At 50.6% G+C, this 22,831-nt stretch overlaps 1 protein-coding gene and 1 pseudogene across 1 annotated transcript; one reads left to right on the top strand and one right to left on the bottom strand.

Annotated features, from left to right (window-relative positions):
- Nucleotides 1-817: 817 nt before the first annotated feature.
- LMAN2 (lectin, mannose binding 2) lies at nucleotides 818-22,374 on the bottom strand. Its single transcript, XM_008015421.2, has 8 exons — nucleotides 21,969-22,374; nucleotides 21,690-21,808; nucleotides 7,832-7,949; nucleotides 7,077-7,156; nucleotides 6,735-6,896; nucleotides 6,508-6,622; nucleotides 3,809-3,928; nucleotides 818-1,496 (listed from the first exon to the last, which is right to left on the bottom strand). The coding sequence occupies exons 1-8, from the start codon at nucleotides 22,162-22,164 to the stop codon at nucleotides 1,336-1,338; spliced, it is 1,071 nt and encodes a 356-aa protein (XP_008013612.2). The 5' UTR covers nucleotides 22,165-22,374; the 3' UTR covers nucleotides 818-1,335.
- Nucleotides 16,273-20,400, top strand: LOC119621893 (small ribosomal subunit protein uS10-like; annotated as a pseudogene).
- Nucleotides 22,375-22,831: the final 457 nt, after the last annotated feature.

Below are 22,831 nucleotides of genomic sequence, written 5' to 3'. Positions count from 1 at the left end.
AACTCTGGAGAATGAGGGACAGAGGGTGAAATGCTGACTCTCACTTGTGTCCCTCTATATTTTTTGCAATAAGAATCTATTTGATAGTGTTAATTACCAAAAGCCTGGCTACTGCAGGGAGGGCGGGCTAGCTTTTGCTTTTAAGGTGGTAGATTCAAAAGCAACTGAACAGTGAGTGGGAAGGGGACGAGGAAGACAAGATCATCGGCTCAGCAAGGTCCCCAAGGAGGGCTAGAGTCGGGATCAGAGCCAGATGGGTGACTTAGGACGGGACAGGACGTGCTGCTCCACAGTGCGAGAGCTGGCTGGCAGCAGAGGCCACAGCTGGGGGCGATGACTATGGAAGCTGCGGGGGACGGTGCCATGCCTTCAGCAGCTGCCTTTCCTCCACTCCCCGTTACCATCTTTGTCCCCCGAGGTGTCCCAGATGGACTGCCACAACCACCCCACCCTCCTCCTGCCCCCACCAGCCCCTTGCACATCATCCCAGAGCCCGCCGGAGTTCCCCATCAATGCACCCGCCTGCCCAGCCAAGCCTCCACATGGTGACCCGTGCCACCCATCCTTTCACCCAGAGGCCCAGAGCATGTGGGTGACAGCACAGGGCCCCATCCCCAAAGCATCACTTGCCAGGTGACACTGGGCAAGTTGTCCTTGACCTCTGAGAGCTGTGTCCCCAGCTGGGAAACAGGGCAACCCATCCAGCCTCCTGGGACTGTGCAGGCCAGAGCAGACGAACTGAAAGCTCTACAGCCCTAGTGGGCTGGAAGTCATTAGAAAAGAAAGCAAAGCAAGCCCCTCAGGACAGTCACACGGCTGAGGTTGGGTATTTCACTTTATTTAGCAAACGGTCACCCTCGGCCCCACCACACCACCCTGCGGCCTCGCTTGAGCATCTGTCTCAGGAAGCAGCTCAGGGTGAACAGGAAGGCCTGGGTTTCCCAGTTCAGGCCTCATCTGCCGCCACACATGCCACACGCCACAAAACAAAATCACTTCCCCACGTCCTCAGGAGCCCACCCCAGTGTGGTCCGGGGGACCCTCCAGTGTTCAACAGCTGCCTGCAGGGGCTGCAGCCCAGCTCTAGGCACAGACTCCTGCACTGAGACGCCAGCCCCAGGAGAGCCTCCGTCTCCAGCTGTAGGGGTGCCAGACCCTGAGCCTCGGCTCTGCCACCTGTCCCTGCTGGGCAAGAAGCAAAATGTATGAAAATACTTTAATCATTTATTTGAAACGGTTAAGAAATAAGGTCATCTTGTTCTTCTATAATCCCAGTAAAAAAAAAAGTTCACATTGGCTCCTGGGCCCAGGCGCAGGCCCCGCTGGTGGTGCCGCTCAGTAGAAGCGCTTGTTCCGCTCCTGCCGCTTCTGGAACACCATGGCGCCCACCACGGCGCAGACGACAATGCCCAGGAGGGCGCACAGCAGCAGCAGGAACACCCGCCACCCTGTCAGGGGCCCGCTGCGGAAGTTCCCCGTGGGGTCATCCACGTTGTCTGGGGGAGAAGAAACAGCAGCTGAAACGGCAGCGCGGGCTGGGGAACAAGGGGCTGCAGGACGGCAGTGGGGATGGAACAGGACAGCAGGCCACGGTGCACAGGCCAGTCGCACTCACTCCCCTCACCGGGGAGGGGCAGAGGTCAGGTGAAGCCCATCCCAGCCAGCTCTGCAGTCCCCAGGGCAGGGCAGGGCAGAGAGAGGACCAAGCCCCAGGGACCCGGGACCCCAGCGGCTCAGGCCTGGGCTGCCTTCTGCTGCAGGAAGCCGGTTAAAACCAGAGTCCTGGGTTCCTCCAAGCCCAACTCTGGATAAGGGGAGGCCCAGGAGGCTGCCCCAGCCCACAGCTGGATACTCTCGGCAGCCCCCACGGAGGGTCTCCCAGGACCTGAGTCCCACACTCCACCCCAGCCCACAGCCTCTCTCCTCCACACAGGGTCCTCACGGGTCCTGCCCATCCTGGGATGGGGCCCTCTGGTGTGCTCCCTTGTCCAAGCTGAGAGAAGACACTGACTCTCCCAAGCTCTCCAGGCTGTGTGCAGAGGAGCTGGGGTCTGGCTGGGCCATTTCTGCCACTCTGCCTCCCTCCCTGACTGCGGCCCCCGACTCCACACTGTGCAGTCTCCTCAGGCATCCCCACACCCAGGCCTCGGGCCCGGGCCCTGCCTTTCAGCAGTGCACATGCCGCCCTCTTGCCAGCCACAAGCCAACCCCATCCTCCCTTCCTGCACAAGCCGCCACCAGCAGGCCTACCGGCCACCCTCACCCCACCTCTGCTCTACACACCCACAGCAGCAGTCACTGACTGAACCAGCCACTCTCACCCCCACCTCTGCTCTACACACCCACAGCAGCAGTCACTGACTGAACCGGGAGGTCCCTAGGGATGGCGCTTCCCCAGAAAGCCACTCGGCCTCGGGGCTCCCGCAGCTCCCTCTGTCTCCTTGTCTGCCTCAGCCCCTAGAATGAGCCCCAGGGGCAGGGCCTGCCTGACCTCCGTGTCTCCAGCACCCAGCCCATAGCTAGGCACAGAGGGCAGCTTTGATCACATCCGAAGGAACAAATGGATTGAATCTAAAAGTGAGTCCATCCTGCCTTGCCAGCTGCCTGGGATGCTGGGTGGACAAGGCAGGTGCCTCCTCAGAAAGCAGCCAGCGGCTGGCAGCCCTCTGACCAAAGGCTGCAGCAAGGTTTTTGTGGCCCCCGAAACGTTTCAAAATAACCTGAATCTTTAAAAAGTGAATTGTTGGCTGCACACGGTGGCTCACGCCTGTAATCCCAGCACTTTGGGAGGCCAAGATGGGAGGAACACAAGGTCAGGAGATTGAGACCATCCTGGCTAACACGGTGAAACCCCGTCTCTACTAAAAATACAAAAAAATTAGCCAGGCATGGTGGCGCGCACCTGTAGTCCCAGCTACTCAGGAGGCTGAGGCAGGAGAATGGTGTGAACCCGGGAGGCGGAGCTTGCAGTGAGCCAAGATTGCACCACTGCACTCCAGCCTGGGCGACAGAGCGAGACTCTGTCCCCTCCCAAAAAAAAAAAAAAAAAGTGATTTGTCACATAAAACACTGGATCCTGGCTTCTCCTGAAAAGCAGAAAGATGCAGCCAAACTGGGACCCAGGGCTGGGCTAGGACAGAGCCCACGCTGCGCACACTTGTGTCACTGGCTGGACCCCCAGGCACGCATCTGTGGTTCTTAGGGTGGACTTCTCCACACACAGGTGCCTCATTCCAACCACAATGTTCACTCTGTGAGGAAAGGGGTAGCTAATTAGTGCCATGGGAAGAACCCAGGCTTCGGATTTTGTAGAAACCCAATTTCCAATCCTGCCTTCTCCCTCCTTCTAGCTAAGGAATCCATCCCTTGGCCAGCAGCACGACCTCCTTCCAGGCGGCTCACAGAAGGGACAGGGGGGCCAACATAGCCAGCCCCCTGGCTCTGCTGGCCACCGCCCCAGCGCCTAGGGAGGGAGGACGCCGGCTCACCACTCACACATTTGCTGGTCAGCCACTGCTTGCTGCCACGGCACTCACGTGGCTATGATATCCTCAGGGACTGACTCTGCAGAGTTCTCTTCCACCTCATTCATTTACTCAAAAACTTGCCAGAGCTGACATAATCCAAGGCCAATCCTCTAGGAGCTCAGACAGGGCCAGCCAGTGCCGCTTGCCAGGACAGGGTTGATTCAAGAGCCCAAACCACAATCACCACAACCACGACTGGACCACAAGATTGCCAGGCTGGCTTCACCCCATTCCAGGTCAGGCCGCCCAGGCCCAGGCGGGGCGGGGCTGTACACACGCACCTTTGGGCGACTTGAGGAAGTTGACGCTGGGCTCAATCTTGGTCCAGTCGATGCTCTCCTCGTCGGGCGTGTGCTCCACCATCAGCTGGAACAGCTTCATGGAGATGATGTCATGATTGTCTGTAGGACAAGAATAAACCTGTGACAGCCTGGAGGCCAGCCTCAGGGCATGTGGCCCAAGCCCCTCCCCTAAGGGAAGCTGCTGCCACAACCAGTAAACCTGCCAGGCCCCCGGGGAGAGGGCTGCCCTGCCCATCTAGGGCCTGTTTTCTTCCCAGCTCCCTCCAGTCCCCAGCAATAAAAAACTGAGAGGAGGCAGAGTGAAGAGAAAACAGTAAGGGCTTTACAAGCAGAATCGTCTGGGTCTAAATCCTGGGGTCTGATGCCCTCTTTGAGGCTCAGTTTCCTCATGTGTAAAGGAGTGATGATCTCCATCTGTGTGGTTGCCATGGCAAGTACGAGACTACACCACACAGAAGATGGCTTGCCTACAGAGTACGTGCTCAAAAACAGACCCAGGAAGGACCAGCAGTCACTGTGTGACTGGCTGAGAAGCCTGAGCCTCCCAAGGGCAGGAGCCCCCAGACATTCTTGTCACAGAGACCCACATACAGGCTGCAGGGAAACAACTCAGCAACCAGCTAAGGGCCTGAGCCTAACGGAGGCCAGTGGCTGTGCCTGAGGAGACTGGGGAAAGGTTCTGTCCAATGGCATGGGCAGGAAAGAGCTCGGGCTTGACACTGACGGATCACTCCATTGTGGAGACAAGGAAGCTGAGGCTCAAAGTCAACACGTGGGTCCTGGTCAGCCTGGGACTGGAATCTGAGGAAAGGCCTTGTTTAACGGAGCACGAATCTCTGGAGCCAAGGGAGGACCTACTGAGCAAGAGCTCGGCCAGGTGCGCAGTGTGACAGCTGAACATGCACAGCCCTCAGAGACAGCGAATGGCCCTGTAGGACAAGGACCGGCCCTGGAGTCAGGCCCTGGAGTCAGGCCCCAGTTCCCGTCTGGGCTCTGCTGCTTCCTGCTCGTATCTCAGGAAAAATCCCTTCAGTTCTCAAACTCCCAATGGTTGAGTAAAAAGGGAGCGAGACAGCTATCTGCCTAAAAATATATCAGGTGACATCACCCGTAAGGTGCCTGGCACTGATGACCCCTGACCAGAGGTCAGACATGGCTCCCCTCAGGGCGCCTCTTCCACTCTGTGCTGGGCTCTCCCAACAGCTGTGAGAGCTGCCACAGGCCACAGCCCTGGTGCTGCTCTGCTCCTATCGAGAACCCTCTGAAGACAAGTGCTGAAACAGTCTGACGAAGTTCCAGGCAACCGTGGGAGGAGGAGAACCAGCCAGGCACGAGCTGGAAATTATGAAAGACAGGAGGGGTGCTTACTAGACCTTTCTCTCCTCTGCTGGGCGTATGACTGAAAAACCCCCAAACAATGGATGTTCTGGGGTCTGAGTGGACCTAAGCACTTCTCTGCTGAGAGGGAGGCTCCTGGGCAGTGAGCAGACTACAGGCCCTGGAATGGGTCATCCTGAGCATAAACCACCCATGTCAGGTTCCCCGTGTCAGGTGCCAGTTCTGGTCAGGAGCTGGCCCTGGGCCTGGCACTTGCTCAGGGACCCAAAGAGAGACCGAGAACCACAGCCAAGGCCACCATGGCCTGGTGACCAGTGAGGCCTGAGCAGGTTAGAGGCACCCCAGTGCTCACCAAGCACCTGCCCTGGGGCAAACAAGAGCCATTTATAGAGCTTACAATTGAGCAGGAGGGCCAGAGACAACAGCATTCATTACTCGGTAGATTCAAAGATGGTAAATACGATGAAGAAAAATAAAGCCGGCAAAGGTGATGGGGAGTGGGTTGGGGACTACAGGAGGGGGCGCAACGTTCCACAAGGGAATCAGGGAAGGCCGCGCTAAGGAGGTGGCATCTGAGCAAGGCCCTCGGAGACAAGGGTGAAACAGCTGGGGCAGGAGGGCACAGGCGCATCCAGGGAGCAGCTGGAAGCCACAGTAGGCAGGGGGAGCAGTGAGCGAGGAGCCAGAGGTGGCAGGGCTGGCACAGAGGCCCTGGCCCTGGTGCCCCCTGCAGGGCTCTGACCAGAGCAGCAGGAGGCCTCGCACCGGCTTAAGGCAATTACTTAGCTGCTGTGCTCAGGGGAGACTGTTGGGGGCTGGTGAAGGAGGGAATCACTTGGGAGGCTCCAGTGAGAGATACTGGTGGCCTGAAGCCTCCAGGTAGTCAGGGAGGGGTGGAAAGCGGTGGGACATGCTGTGAAAATAAAGCCACAGGGACTGTTGATGGACCAGAGGTGCCATGTGAGAGAAAAAAGGGTCCGGAAAGACAGCAAGCAAATAGAGGAGCAGAGGTGCCACCGACATCCCGATGGGCAAGACGTGGCCTCAGCTCTGGGCACAAGGGCTGAGCAGGTCTGGAGCGGTCTGAGCTGGAGATAAATCTGGGAATCTACGTCACCCAAATCTAATTGACCCATTGCCTCCTGTTGACGGGGAAGGTTGCCAAGGGACTGTTCAAGGACTGAGGCCGGGACAGGCCATTTACAGACGAAAGGAAGAGGAGGAACCACAGTCAGCTGAGTCCAGAAACCACACGAAGGCAGGCAATCAACTGCACGGAAAGCTCCCAGTCCCTCAGGGTGAGTCGGCCTGGGAACCAGTGCCTGGCCCGGCCTACTCACCAGACAGGTCGCCGGTGCCGGCGGAGGCCCCGAAGTAGTAGCCGGTGGGCAGGCGCACTCCCGTGATGTCAATGCAGTTCTTCCACTCGTTCTTGTCCTCCAGGTCGGTCATCACCTGTGGGGCCCAGCACACTAAGCACCTCGCAGGACAGCAGCCTGCCCTCCTGAGCCTCTGTGGGATCGGCACAGGCCCATCAGCTGCCGTCCCCACCGCCCAGCCGGCTCACCGTCAGACGGCCCCGGGAGTAGCGCACAGCCAGGAAGGTGTCGTGATCGCGGTTGCGGAAGTCAGCCGTGCAGCCCGCCAGCTCGGTCCAGCGCCCATCCTTGCTGTGGTCGTAGGACAGGGAGCCATTGTTCACCATCACCGAGATGTACGGGAACACGCGCTGGGACCAAGACACCGGTTACTCCACAAGCAGCCCAGCCTGTGGGGCGAGCAGGGGCACCCGCCACCCCAATCCCTGGAGGCTCCTCTCGTGCCGGGACCACGGAAGTCCCAGGACCCCCTCCTCTAGCCAACTGCCCAGTCCTTCCTCTCCTGCTCAGCAGGAGAGAGCGGGGCCTACCTCGGTGGTCTCATCATTGGGGTAGGTGTCCAGGAAGATGGCTAAGCCGTGGAAGTTATCTTTGCTTCCAAACACAGGCCCTAGAATTACAAGGAGATGCTCTCACAATGGGAGAAACGGGAGCTGTCCCATGGGTACCAGAAAGGCAGACAATGCCAACGTGGGTGGCGGCAAGAGAGCCCAACTCAATGGCCATTCACCGAGAGAGAAGGGATGGTGAAAGGAGAAAGCTGAGGCTTTCTCCCCAGAAGCGGGGAGTCTAGGCGTGTGACACAGAGGACTCAAGTCTGAAGGCTGAACTGTGAGGGGACTGAGGGAGGTGTCAAGGGGGTGCCTGGCTTACAAAACACAGTGAGCCACAGGAGACAGCCCTACTCCGGAGGCTCTATCCTCTACACCGGGGCAGCAAACACTCTGTGGAGGGCCACTGAGGTAACACCTCCGGGTCTGTGGGCCACCTGCAGTCACAGCCACACAGTCTTCATGTTCGGCACAGTAACTGTTTCAAATGGTAAACCCAGGCCAACGAGGGTGTAGGGCTGAGCTGCAGGGCCCAGCTGCTCCTCTCCCCTCAGCAGCCTTCCTTCCAGAGTCAGGCTCCTTCCAGAGGCACAGGACTTTATCCACGGGAGCAGCACTTTCCTAACGGGAGACACGCTGGGCCCCACGAGCCACAGGCAGCCCCACGCCACCTCCCTGGGGGGCCAGCAGCCATGCCCGTGCCCACCCCCGGCCTGGGGCCCCACAGGGCCCACCTGACACGAGGCGGTCCCGGGTGTACCACAAGGCGATGCCGTCTCCATGGAGGTTCTTCTTCCCTGTGCCGTGGACTTTGAAGTGGACGTGCATTTCCCAGTCCTTGAGGAAGCAGGGCTGGAGGGAGAGCAGAACGGGCTGCTCAGAGCTCCCCGGGGCCTTCTAGCAAGCTGGAGGCAACCCCGGCACAGCCCCTGCCCCACAGACCTCTCTTCCCTCCCCAGCGAAGACTGAGCACTCCTTGGCACAGGTCCACAAGTGCTACTGACCACAGACCCCTAAATGTTCTCAGCGTGAAGGTAAGAGACTGCTGGGCACCAGGTGAGGTGGGGGAGGCCACAGTGTCCCAAGGCTGCCTGAGGCCCAGACCCCACCCGCAGGCCCCAGGCTGCTCCTGAGCAGGTGGCCGCCACACAGTTCACCCTCGTTACCAGCCAAACTCACCAGCCATTGCCTCTCCATCCCTGCTGCTCTTGCCCTGGAACCTTGTACAGAGGTTACTACTCCTATTTGAGCGACATATTTTACAGGAAAACAAATTCAGAGGTGTAACAACTTGTCCACAGCAGCTCAGTGGACTGTCTGATTCACGCCCAGGGCTTTCTGACTCCGAGAGCTCTGCTCTGCCTTCGGTACTTCCCCGGGCCTGCAGGCCTTTCACATAAATTGCACCAGCCCCTTTCTGGCCACCCACACCTGCTGCCTACCCTGCTAACCAGCCTTCCCAAGTGAGGAAAATCAGGCCAGGTCAGTGCTGCTGGGCCTCTAGCCCAGGTCTGGCTGACTCCAAAACCCAGCCCACCACCAGTTCACCTCCCTAGCCCAGCCTAAGTGTGGTACCAGCGCTGGGGATGAGAGCTGGTCAGGGTCGTGCTCTGGGGCTCAAGGGCAGCACCGTGTGAGCTGGGGCAGGGATGGTCGCTGCCTATGGCAAGGGAGAAAGCCTGGCCTTCCCCATCAGGAAGTCGTTTGTGAAAACTAAGGTGTCAACACATACGGTGACAAGTATCCACTTTCAGGAAATCTGCAGATGGGTATGTAAGCAAGTGATTAAACAAACACCCATCAGAAAGGCAAACCCAAACAAGATGCTGACCTGTCAGATGGGCAACTGTGAAAAAGACCATTAATGTCCAATGCAGATGAGGATGAAGAGAAATGAACACAGGAGTAAAGGAACATGAAGCAGTATTAATGATGGGTAATTCTGGGAGGGGGATTATGGCGACTGTTTACCATGTTTGAATAACATACAATAAACACATTACTTCTGTGATCACAAAAAAATAAAAAATAAAAACACACTGTATCCCGATGCAATATGGTTCATTCATTCACTGATGCCAGACTCACTGCTCCCACTCTGGGCACCAGGAACCCAGATAACAAAACCTAGGCCGAGTCCCCGAGAGCACAAAAGAATGGAAGATACAGAATTGTGGGTAAGAGATGGAGGAAACAGTGAGAGAGACTAAGACTCATATAATTGGGATTCCTAAGTAAGATGTAAGAGATTAGGGCAAAGAAATATTTAAAGATATCTAAGCACTTACTAAAGCTGATTCAAAGACCTGCCACAAACTTTAAAAGTCCTACACACCAAAGGAGATGACTAAAAAGAAAACCATAGTTAGGCACAAAAAAAGAAGGGAGGGATAGAGGAAACAAACAAACAATAAAAACAGATAGTTTTTTAACATGAAAGTATTTTTTTCTAATTTCTTTCCCCATGGCACAGCCCCAGGCAATCCTGAGAACTTGTGCCACAAAAGCATTTTTTCTTTCTTTTCAATTTCAACTTTTATTTTAGATACAGGGGCTCCATGTGCAGGCTCCATGGGTATAATACACCCAGGCAGAGAGAACATTACCCAGTAGGTAGTTTTTCAAATCACGTCCTCCCCCATCTAGTTAGTCTGGAGTGTCTATTGTTCCCCTTAAAAACAGATCATCTTGGCCGGGTGCAGTGGCTCACGCCTATAATCCCAGCACTTTGGGAGGCCAAAGCAGGTGGATCACTTGAGGTCGAGACCAGCATGGCCAACATGGTGAAACCCCGTCTCTTACTAAAAATACAAAAATTAGCCAGGCGTGGTGGTGCGTGCCTGTAATCCCAGCTACTTGGGAGGCTGAGGTGGGAGAACTGCTTGAACCTGGGAGGTGGAGGATGCAGTGAGCCGAGATTGTGCCACTGCACCCCACCATAAAAAAATAATAATAATCTTAAAGAAAAAGCAACCAGAGGGAAAAAAGAGATGACCTCAAAGGAGCAATAATAAGCCTGATACCTGGCCTCACAACGGAAACAGTGGGAGCAAGAAGGCAGATGAATGATATGTTTGGAGATACAGGAAGGTAACAGCCAGCATGGGATTCTATACTCAGCAAATGCATCCTTCAAGAATTAAGGTAAAATTAAGATAGTTTGAGGCCAGGCGCGGTGGCTCACGCCTGTAATCCCAGCATTTTGGGAGGCCGAGGCGGGTGGATCACAAGGTCAGGAGATCGAGACCATCCTGGCTAACATGGTGAAACCCCATCTCTACTAAAAATTACAACAAAAATTAGCTGGGCGTGGTGTTGGGTGCCTGTAGTCCCAGCTACTTGGGAGGCTGAGGCAGGAGACTGGCGTGAACCTGAGCGGTGGAGCTTGTAGTGAGCCAAGATCGCACCCCTGCACTCCAGCCTGGGTGACAGAGCAAGACTCCGTCTCAAAAAAAAAAGATATTTTGAGACAAACAAACAAAAACCAAAAGAATTCATTAGCAGACTCATGCTTTCATTCTTCAGGGAGAAAGAAAATGATCCCCCTCCAGATGTAAAGTCAGATTCCAGAAGGAATGAAGAACAACAAATACAGTGACTATAAGGGTAAAAATCTAAATATCTGACTACATAAAACAATGGGTTGTGTGATATAAAACAGAAATAATTAAAATAAATGACAACAATAAATGGAGTTGAAGTGTGTTAGGATCCTTGCACTGTCCAGGAAGAAGGTAAAGTATATACTATCATTAGATTTTGGTAAAACACGAATGCCTACTATAAATTCTAGGGTGACCACTTAAAATTGAGAAAAGAGCATATAACTTTCAAGCTAATAGAAGAGGAAAAATAGGATAATAAAAATTAACCTAAAAGTAGAGAGAAAAATGAACAGAGAATAGGCACTTTGAAAATAAAGAGTAAGATAGCAGATTAAACCCAAATGTATCACTATTTCATTAAATGTAAATGGACTAAATGCTAAATAAAAAAACAAAACCTAAGGGCACCTACGATCTCTGTATTATTTCCTATAACTGCATGTGAACTTATAATTATATCAAAATAGAGAGTTTAATTTGAAAAGTAAAGAGGCCAGGTGCAGTGGCTCATACCTATAGTCCCAGCACCTTGGGAGGCCATCATGGGAGGCTTGCTGAGCCAAGGAGTTCAAGACCAGCCTGGGCAACATAGCAAGACCCCATCTCTATAAAAAATAATAAGTATATAAAGGATCAGAGATCTAAACTTAAGAGCTAAAACCTGGGCAGTTGCGGTGGCTCACACCTGTAATCTGAAACACTTTGGGAGGCTGAGGCAGGTGGATCACCACAGCTCAGAAGTTCAAGACTAGCCCAGGTAACATGGTGAAAACTCATCTCTACAAAATAACACGAAAATCAGCTGGGCCTGACTGCACATGCCTGTAGTCCCAGTTACTTGTGGGGCTGAGGCAGGAGGATCACTTGAGCTGGAGAGGTCAAGGCTGCAGCTTTGAGCCGTGTTCATGCCACGGCACTCCAGCCTGGGCAACAAAATGAGACCTTGCCTCAAAAAACAATAAACAAACAAAAAAACCCGTCAAAACTCTTAGAAGAAAATCTAGGGAAAAATGTTCATGACACTGGATTTAGTAATGATTTCTAGGATATAGCACCAAAAGCATAGACCAAAAAAAAAAAAAAAAGATAAATTGGACTTCACCAAAACTAAAAACTTTTGTACAACAAAGAACATGACCAAAAGAGTGAAGAGACAACCCACAGAATGGGAGAAAATATTTGCAAATCACACATCTGATAAGGGATTAATATCTAGAATATATAAAGAAACCCTAGGCCAGGCACGGTGGCTCACGCCTGTAATCCCAACACTTTGGGAGGCCGAGGCGGGTGGATCATGAGGCCAGGAGATCGAGACCATCCTGGCTAACACGGTGAAACCCTGTCTCTACTAAAAAAAAAAAAAAGTTATCTGGGCATGGTGACGGGCGCCTCATAGTCCCAGCTACTTGGGAGGCTGAGGCAGGAGAATGGCGTGAACCCAGGAGGCGGAGCTTGCAGTGAGCCGAGATCCGGCCACTGCACTGCAGCGTGGGCAACAGAGCAAGACTCTGTCTCAAAAAAAAAAAAAAAAAAAAGAAACCCTAGGCCGGGCGCGGTGGCTTAAGCCTGTAATCCCAGCACTTTGGGAGGCCGAGACGGGTGGATCACGAGGTCAGGAGATCGAGACCATCCTGGCTAATACGGCGAAACCCCGTCTCTACTAAAAATACAAAAAACTAGCCGGGTGAGTTGGCGGGCGCCTGTAATCCCAGCTACTCGGGAGGCTGAGGCAGGAGAATGGCGTAAACCCGGGAGGCGGAGCTTGCAGTGAGCTGAGATCCGGCCACTGCACTCCAGCCTGGGCAGCAGAGCGAGACTCCATCTCAAAAAAAAAAAAAAAGAAAAGAAAAGAAACCCTAAAAAACTGACCAAAAAAATCCAACTCAAAAACACATAATAGACATGAATAGACATTTCTCCAGAGAAGACATACAAATGGTCACTAAGTATAACAAAATGCTCAACATCATTAGCCATTAGGGAAATGCAAATAAAAACCATAATGAGATGCCACTTCACAACCATTGGAATGGTTATTTTTAAAAAATTATTATTATTATTTTTTGAGACAAAGTCTCACTCTGTCACCCAAGCTGGAGTGCAATGGCATGATCTCAGCTCACTGCAACCTCCGCCTCCTGGGCTCAAGCAATTCTCCTGGCTCAGCTTCCCGAGTAGCTGGGATTACAGGCGTGCGCCACAATGCCCAGCCAATTTTTTTGTATTTTAGTAGAGACTAGGTTTCACCATGTTGCCCAGGGTAATTCTGAACTCCTGAGCTCAGCCAATCCGCCTGCCTCGGCCTCCCAAAGTGCTGGGATTACAAGCATGAGCCACTGCGCCGGGCCTGAAACGGTTATTATTTTAAAAATAAATAAGGCTGGGCGCGGTGGTTCATGCCTGTAATCCCAGCACTTTGATAGGCCAATGCGGGCAGATCACGAGGTCAAGAGATCAAGACCATCCTGGCCAACATGGTGAAACCCTATCTCTACTAAAAATACAAAAATTAGCTGGGCGGGGTGGCAGGTGACTGTAATCCCAGCTACTCGGGAGGCTGAGGCAGGAGAATCACTTGAACCTGGGAGGCAGAGGTGCCAGTGAGTCGAGATCACACCACTGCACTCCAGCCTGGCGACAGAATGAGACTTCATCTTAATAAACAAACAAACAAATAAATAAATAAATAATAACTAATGTTGGCAACGATGTAGAGAAATTGGAATCCTTGTGCACTCCTGGTGGGAATGTAAAATAGTGCAGTTGCTATAGAAAACAGTTTGGTAGTCCTCAAAAAATTAAAAATAGAATGATCATATGATCCAGAGATTCTCCTTCCTGGGTATATACCCAAAAGAACTGAAAGTAGGATTCAGATACCTGTATACCAGCTTTCACAGCAGCACTATTCACAATGGCAAAAGATGGAAACAACCCAAGTGTCCATTACGAACAGATGAATGAATGCACAGAATGTGGTCTAGACACACACACATGCACACACACACACACACACATATGCACACACGAATATTACTCAGCAACAAAAAGGAATGCAGTACTGATATATACTACAGTATGGAGGAACACTGAAGATATGCTCCGTAAAATGAGTCAGACAAAGAAGACAAATATTGTATGCCTCCATTTATATGAGATGCCTAGAACAGTCAAATTCATAGAGATGAGGTAGAATGGTGGTTACCAGGGACTGTGGGGATGGGAGTGATTGTTAAATGGTAGAGAGGTTCAGTTGGGACGAGGAAAGAGTTCTGGAGAGGGACGGTGGTGATGGCTACACAGCAATGTGAATGCACTTAATGCCACTGACCTGTATACTTAAAAATGGTTAAAATGGGTCAGGCGCAGTAGCTCACGCCTATAATGTCAGCACTTTGGGAGGCCAAGCCGGGAGGATTGCTTGAGGCCATGAGTTCGAGATCAGCCCAGGCAGCATAGTGAGAACCCATCTCTACAAAAAATTAAAAAAAAAAAAAAATTAGCCAGGCACAGTAGCACATGCCTTGTAATCCCAGCTACTCAGGAGACTAAGCAGGAGGATCACTGGAGTCCAGGAGTTTGAGGTTGCAATGAGCTAGGATTGTGCCACTGCACTCCAGCCTGGGTGACAGAGTGAGACCCTGTCTCTAAAAAAAAAAAAGTTTTTTAATTTTAAAAACTGGTTACAATGGTACACTTTGTTACATACTTTTTTTTTTTTTTGGAGACAGAGTCTTGCTCTGTCGCCAGGCTAGAGTGCAGTGGTGTGATCTCAGCTCACTGCAACCTCTGCCTCCCTGGTTCAAGGGATTCTCCTGTCTCAGCCTCCCAAGTAGCTGGGATTACAGGCACATGCCACTACGACCAGCTAATTTTGTGTATTTTTAGTAGAGACAGGGTTTCACCATGTTGGCCAGGATGGTCTTGATCTCCTGACCACATGATCCACCTACCTCAGCCTCCCAAAGTGCTGAGATTACAGGCGTGAGCCACCGCGCCCAGCCTGTGTTACATACATTTTATCACAATAGAAATATTTCAGACATTTGGCCAGATGTGGTGGCTCACACCATAACCCCAGCACTTTGGGAGACAGGCAGGCAGATCACCTGAGGTCGGGAGTTCAAGACCAGCCTGGCCAACATAGTGAAACCTCGTCTCTACTAAAAATACAAAAATTAGCCGGGTGCGGTGGCAGGCACCTGTAGTACCAGCTACCAGGGAGGCTGAGGCAGGAGAATCACCTGAACCCAGGAGGCAGAGGTTGCAGTGAGCTGAGATCACGCCGCTGTACTCCAGCCTGGGCAACAGAGTGAAACCCTGTTTCCACAAAAAAAATTAAAAAAATAAATATTTGAGAAATTTAATTTTCTTGCATGTGCAGATACATAAGTACAACAGTCAAAACATTTTTTTAGATAGCCATTACATCTTTTAAATGGCATTGTTAGGCTGGGCGCAGTGGGCTCATGCCTGTAATCCCAGCAGTCTGGGAGGCCAAGATGGGTGGATTGCTTGAGCCCAGAGTTCACGACCAGGCTAGGCAACATGGCGAAACTCCACCTCTACCAAAAAAAAAAAAATTAGCCAGGCATGGTGGTGTGCGCCTGTAGTCCCAGCTACTCAGGAGGCTGAGGTCTGAGGTGGGACAATCACGCCCAGGAGACCGAGGCTGCAGTGAGGTGTGATCACACCATTGCATTCCAGCCTAGGTGGCTGATTAAGACACTGTTTTTTGTTTGTTTGTTTTAAATAAAAAAAAAGCAAGCCACTGTTTCAATGTCAATGTGTAGCCTACTGAAGAAAACAGTTTCATAAATTAATGGATTTAAAGATTTAAAAAAAGGTTAAAATGGTAAATTTTATGTTATATGAATTTACAACAAAAATAACACCCCTAAAACCTAGTAATATGCCATTTATAAGAAAAAACCCTAAAACATAAAGAAATGAGAAAAAGTAAAAGGACAGAAAAACCATGCTATGCAAACACTAACCAAAAGCAAGCTTCTGCTCTTTGAGGAAGACACGGACACAGGTGGTGCAGAGCTGTGGTCCGCCCGCTCCTGCTCCTGCCTCAGCACTGTTTGCTCTGGCTGAGGAACAAGTTAGTCAGGAAGCCTTGCAGCAGCCATGGCATTTATTTATTTATGTTATTATTTTTTTTTTTTTTGAGACAGAGTCTCGCTGTCACCCAACCTGGAGTGCAGTGGTGTGATCTCGGCTCACTGCAACCTCTTCCTCCCCGGTTCAAGCAATTCTCCTGCCTCAGACTTCCGAGTAGCTGGGACTACAGGCGCCCGCCACCACGCCCGGCTAATTTCTGTAGTTTTAGTACGGACAGGGTGTCACCTTGCTAGCCAGGATGGTCTCGATCTCCTGACCTCGTGATCCGCCCACCTCGGCCTCCCAAAGTGCTGGGATTACAGGCGTGAATCACTGCACCTGGCCTAATTTTCGTATTTTTAGTAAAGACAGGGTTTCACCATGTTGGCCAGGAAGGTCTCAAACTCCTGACCTCAGGTAATCTGCCTGCTTTGGCCTCCCAAAGTGCTGGGATTACAGGCATGAGCCACTGCACCCGGCCTACCCATGGCTTTAAAAATACCAGAAAAAAACCCACGGAGCCAGAGGTGACAGTTCACTGAATCGGAATCACTTTAATGAGCTGCAATGTAAAATCCCCGGAGAAGGTGTGTGCTGACTTGATCAGAGGAGCAAAGGGAAACAATCTCAAAGTGAAAGGACCAGCTGGGGTGCCTACCAAGGCTTCGAGAATCACCACAAGAAAAACTCTTTGTGAAGGTTCTAACACATGGGATCTTTTCCAGATGAGAATCCACAAGCAGCTCACTGACCTGCACAGTCCTTCTGAGATTAAGCGGACTCCTTCCCTCAGTATTGAGCCAGGAATTGAGGTGGCAGTCACCATTACAGATATTAAAGTCGACTATTTTCATATTGATTACTGGTTGTTTAAAAAAAAAAAAAAAGCAAGCTTCTGTAGCTATACCAATAACAAAATGTAAAAAGGGGTTCTTAATGATAAAAGATTCCATTTACCTAGAGATATAATAAACCTAAGTGTTTGAATGCACCTAATTTGGCCTCAAAACATATAAAACAGAAACTGACAGAACTACAAAGATACAGACAAATTCACATACAGAAATTTTTTAACACTTTTTTTTTTTGAGATGGGGTTTTACTATGTTGCCTGGGCTGGTTTTGAACTCCTTGGCTCAAGCAATCCTCCTGCCTCAGCCTCCCCAGTATGTGGGACTTATAGGCACATGTCACCTTGCCCAGCCACACACAGAAAGTTTTAACAAAGTTCTCTTAGTAACTAATAAAAGCGAGCAGACAAAAATATGAGGAAGGCTATAGAAGATCTGAACTCAATCTTAACCCTGGCTGCACAGCAGACCCACCTGGGAAGCTAAAGAACCTAAATGGCACGCTGTAGTCAACAACTAGAGAACCCACATTCATAAGCACAAACCAAACGCTTCCAAAAAACCTAACCATGATGCAATTCCATCAGCTATCTAACAATAATAAACAATTTTAAAAGATAACTAAAATAGACCTCATATATTTGAAAACTTTAAAAAAATATATCTCACATATACAAAAGTCAGCCCAGAAACCAAATTTCAAATGGTCTCTGGCACCCAGGAGTTTTCTGCACCTGGGGACAACAACCTGAAGAAAGACCAGGCTGCTGAGAGGCTGACCTCAGAGCGTAAGGGCAACTGAGTGAGGGAGGTGGGAAAGGAAAACCCACACACCCATTCCCAGCATGTTCGCGGGGAAGCTGGCTTCAGGAATGAGCACACGAGACAGTGGAGGACCTGGAAACTGACACCTCCAGGACTATGCAGGCCTTAGAAAGTCTCCATGACCCCAGATTAAAACTGCAGATTAGCTGGGCACGGTGGCTCAAGCCTGTAATCCCAGCACTTTGGGAGGCTGAGACGGGCGGATCACGAGGTCAGGAGATCTAGACCATCCTGGCTAACACAGTGAAACCCCGTCTCTACTAAAAAATACAAAAAACTAGCTGGGCGAGGTGGCGGGCACCTGTAGTCCCAGCTACTCGGGAGGCTGAGGCAGGAGAATGGTGTAAACCTGGGAGGTGGAGCTTGCAGTGAGCTGAGATCCGGCCACTGCGCTCCAGCCTGGGTGACAGAGCGAGACTCCGTTTCAGAAAAAAAAAAACTGCAGATTAGCAGAGACATACTATGATACAGACAATAGAAGGCCTCTGGCCTCTGGAGGATCTTAAGCAGGCAAGGCACAGGCTGGAAATGATTCGGAAGCTGCTTCTGGGAACAAACATGACATGACCACAGTTCTTAACCCACAGCAAACCCACCTGGGGAGCACAGAAAGATTAATGCCATGGTCCTACACCAGGCCAACTACATCAGAATCACCTGGCAATAAGAGGCTATTTTACAGTTAAGCAGTTTCCACATCTCTGCTTGCAATGAAACAGAATGCAGATGTAATCAACAGTCAGCTGAAAGGACATCCAAAGTTTTGATAAAAGATCACTGCATGACGTTGGGTTTATAAGAAGAGCCAAGTATTCAGTGACGCTGCTCTACCAAAACTCCCTCTGTGCCAGGCACAGTGGTGGTGAGCACCTGTGTCCCAGATACTCAGAGGCTGAGGTAGGAAGATGGTTTGAGTCCAAGAGTTCAAGACAAGACTGGACAAAATAGTAAGATCCCACCTCTAACAGAAATTTAAAATTTAAAAAATAACCCTATCTCCATCTACTACTTAAGAGAACACAGTTTCTCAGAATTCATGTACATAAAAACAAAAAGTGGAAGTGGTACTGAACTTGTCTGACAATAGTATTCATTCAGATGGGGGTGGGGGAGTGACATCCCACTAAGATCTCACCTTTCAAAAAATGTTTACTTTTGTATTATAATTATTCAAAAACTGTGTAATGCATTTACTTTCATCAAGTGTGTACAGATAATTATAATAATCCCAAATAAAATATTAAAAGAGTTTCACCGTCTCAATGAAATCAAAAAGTTTAAATCATATTTATTTTACTTGCAGAAGAATATGGTAGGCTAATGAATAACATTTTCAAGCATTAAGTATATTGCATTAGGATAAAATTCTGTGTGGAAATGAAAATACAAGTTCAATTAAAAAACCAATGTACTGGCCAGGCACAGTGGCTCACACCTGTAATCCTAGCATTTTGGGAGGCCAAGGTGGGCAGATCACTTGAGGCCAGGAGTTCGAGACCAGCCTCGCAAACATGGCAAAACCTCATCTCTACTAAAAATACAAAAAATTAGCTGGACATGGCAGTGTGCGCCTGTAATCCCAGCTACTCAGGAGGCTGAGGCAGGAGAATCTCTTGAACCCGTGAGGTGGAGGTTGCAGTGAGCTGAGATCGCACCACTGTACTCCAGCCTGGGAAACAGAGCAAGACTGTCTTAAAAAAAAAAAAAAAAAAAAAAAAAACCTCTACTAAAAATACAAAAACTAGCTGGGCATGGTGGTGCACACTTGTAATTCCAGCTACTCAGGGGGCTGAGGCAGGAGAATCACTTGAACCAGGGAGGCAGAGGTTGCAGTGAGTGAGCCGAGACTGCGCCACTGCACTCCAGCCTGAGTGATAGAACAAGATTCCCGTCTCCAAAAAAAAAAAAAAAAAGTGGATATCAAATTGCAATATTTAGATTCCACTGAATGCTTAAAATACTGAACAGTTCCATTTTAAAATGTCAATATTTAAAATATACTGTCATCCTTTGCAAATACTTAAACCTAATGACAAACAATTTTTGATGCCAACTTTTAAAAAGTTTGCTACAACAGAAAAAAAAGCTTAAAGACTACTGCCGCAGCCTCCGCACAAGATCCCCAAAAGGATAGGGCCTGAGCAGCCTCCCCAGGTCCTGTGCTGCAGCCACCAGGCACTTAAGAGTTCTAGTCACCTCTGAGCCACTCCTTCATCTAGACCACCCCACCCCCGCACCACAGCAGGAGCTGTTTTATGGCTGCTCGGAAGACAGCAGGTGTTCAGGGAATGTTTGCCTGAGTGCACACCTCTACCCTCTCCCGATAGAGTGAATGAAGGAGATAAAAAAGGGAAAAGTTGAGGAAGCATCTCTCCGGCTCATTAAAGGAAGAGGCAGTTCTTGGGAAACACTGAACAGAAAATTCTGATTTCCAAGCAATTTCTTTCGGGAATTTACAGGAAGCACTCCAAATGTTTCAGGAATATCAGCAGAGTCAAACAGAAAGGTGGAGGAAGGCAAAACAATTGTATTCCAGACTGAAAATTTGATGAAAGCAAGTGCAGAAGCCTCTCAGTCCTGTGACATCTCAAGCCACGGATGATGCTAACCATCAGCTATCTACAACCAAAATTTAAGCCACTGTCTTAGATGTGTCTATTACTTGTGGCTAATCCTGATTTCTACAGTTCCGGCACTATTTGCACCTTGCTTTTAAAAAATAATAATAATAATGCTATACTGAACTCATTTCCATGAAAAATATAATAATGCATTATTGTATATAATAATGCAATAATGCATTATCATTTCTTTAAAATATCTGAAAGCCCTAAGACAGAATAATGTGACAGAATGTGACTCGGGGGAGACAGGGTGGTTAATGAAGAAGTGTCTGCGTGGGTGGCACTTGAATTGAGACTTAACAGATGAGAAAGAACCAAGCAGGCATGAGGAGCCAGGAGGCAGTGTCCCAGACAGAGGGAACAACAGGTGCAAAGGTCCTGAGGCAAGAAGGCAGCCAGGGAGGCTGGAACAAAATTAACAGAGAGAACTGACTGGAGATGCACCAGGGGCCAGATTGTGCAGACATAATGCATGCTTACCCCTTCACAGGGGACTCCAGGCTCTGAGGATCAGAGTGAAAGCTGAAGAAAGTATCCCCAGATGCCACTAACAGCAGTGTGGAGGCTCGGGGCAGGAAGGAGAGGAGGAGCTGAGGGGACGGGCAGACCAGGCAACACAAAGACAGTGTGAGTTCCCAGAACTAAACAAGAAAGTCAACCAGCAGGGACCAGAGAGCACGGTGATGGAGAAAAATAGAACACTGGCCAACAGCTTAAGCCATGGGAAGGGTTGAAATCAGGCAAGCTGGGGCAGGAGCAGGTCCCGCTCCAAGCTGTAACCCAGCCCCAAATTATTCTTCTTTCCCCTTTTTCCTCACCTTGACTGCCTCAGTGTGGAGTCTGTGTAGCAGCTGTCGTTGGCCACTGCTCACATATTACATACTCTGGGGCAAAAGTCACAGGCACTAAAACTGCCTACAGGTCCAGTCCCTCCACACTACTGATGACAAGACCCTCAACCAAGCACTGGAAAAGGGGTTCTAAGGGGTTCCCCCATTGTCCAGGTGAAGAGTCAGGTACATCGAGAGAACTGCTGGGCTTAGAGCTCAGACAAATCAGAGTTTAAATACTGTTTATGTCATTTGCTAGCTGTGTTATTTTTGTATAGTTATGAAAGCCATCTATTTCAAACAGCTTGTTTGAAAATTAAATGCAGTAAGGCATGGCAAGGTCAGTGCCTAACACACAGCAAAACACCCAATAAAGATCCAGTTCGCTTGGTTCTTCCCACTACTGAGGGGGTTCAAGTCAGACAGCCTGACAGTTCCACTACCTTCTGGCTACGTAACTTTGGGCAAGACACTTTCAAACCTGAGTCTTAGCTTCTTAGTGGGTAAAATGGAGATAACATTACTCATCTCGCATGGCTTTTAAAGGAAGTGAGGAGGATGAAAATTGTCAAACTCAGCTCGTGACACAATACCCATCGCTTCTCATTATTGGTGGGTGTGACCAAGATAAGGAAAAGGCCAGGGACGGAGGTGCAAACCTATAAACCAAGCTCGGGTCTCTGCTGCTCGGGAGGCAGGGCCTAGCAGCCAACCGAACAGTAAGCCTGTCCTCTTGAGAACCACTCACCTGGTGGTTCCAGATAGAGCCCTCTTTGCTGCGCTCGTCAGGGGTCAGACGTACGTACTGGCTCGTGAGCATAGTACTGCCCTGGAAGTCCCAGAGGGGCATAGAGCTGGAACCGACCCCTGTGGGAAGAGACAGGTGCTAAGAGGCCACGCCAGGACTGACCTCGCCAGAGGCAGGAGACCCACAGAGGTGCTCTGCTCAGGAGAAACGGCACGCCTTCCCCCAGCCCTGTTCAGCCTCGCCCTCACTCTTCACTCATTCCCACCACAAGGGCTTCACCTTGGTAGGGCTTAATGAGCGAATGCTCCCGCTTGAGATGTTCACTGTTGCCGTCAGTTATATCCGCAGTCACAGACCCCAGCAACAAAAGAAGAAAGAGAGGTGTAGTGGGGCCAGGGCCGGGGCCGGGAAGCCCAGGCCTTCCCAGGCACCGCCGGCCCCAGCCCCAACGCCAAATCCAGCCTTCCGCCGCCATTCTCCTCGCCTCTCGGCCACTTCCGCCCTAGAAGTTCCGCCTTCCGGGTGTCCCATCTAATGGCCTCCGGCCGGAAGCTCTTCAACTTTAGGGTCACCAGGGAGTCAAAAAGCAAAGCCTCTGCAGCAGAGGGGGCGGCAGCTGCATTGGTCGGGCAGCCTCTCATCCTGGTTGAGTGCAGTTCCATCTCCTTAGAGGCTCCAAGGCACAGGCCGGCCAGCCCCAGCAATGGGTTCTTACGAGCGACAAGAGCTGTAACCAGTCACGGAACAGCACGTTAGGCTTGCGAGCCAATGAGGAGCAGAGGGATGGTTGGAGCCGGCGGGAGCGCGAGGGCAGTCCGCGACTCAACGCATGCTGGAATTTGTAGTTTTCATTGGTCGCTCTAATAGGCCGGATGCGGGAAGACTAGGATGTCCTGGGCTTCTGGATGCAAGTTCAGTCTCTGGAATAACCTTTTCTAGTCCTGGAGAAAGGAGCTCTGAATTGAAGGCGGAGTCCTGAATTCCAGCTCTTGGCCTCCCCGGGTGGCCCTGGGCAAGCCTTTAAGCAGTGCTTGCCGTCAGGCGCCCCAGCTTCACGCCTTTGGACACTCAGAATTCCCAGTTATTTGAGGGCCTCCACTACCCTCAACTCCTCAGGCCTAGTCGGGTTGAAGCAGGAGGAA

Source organism: Chlorocebus sabaeus, chromosome 23 (genome assembly GCF_047675955.1).
Source record: "Chlorocebus sabaeus isolate Y175 chromosome 23, mChlSab1.0.hap1, whole genome shotgun sequence".
Taxonomy (NCBI): Eukaryota; Metazoa; Chordata; class Mammalia; order Primates; family Cercopithecidae; genus Chlorocebus; species Chlorocebus sabaeus.
This window is presented reverse-complemented; position numbering and strand designations above follow the sequence as displayed.

Excerpts from the sequence above, each read along its gene's own strand:
- LMAN2 (XM_008015421.2), bottom strand. The coding sequence starts at position 22,164 with ATGGCGGCGGAAGGCTGGATTTGGCGTTGGGGCTGGGGCCGGCGGTGC. Across the intron at positions 7,157-7,831 it reads CCGGGACCGCCTCGTGTCAG|GGCCTGTGTTTGGAAGCAAA; the intron begins GTGGGCCCTGTG and ends TTGTAATTCTAG. Across the intron at positions 1,497-3,808 it reads CTTCCTCAAGTCGCCCAAAG|ACAACGTGGATGACCCCACG; the intron begins GTGCGTGTGTAC and ends CTTCTCCCCCAG.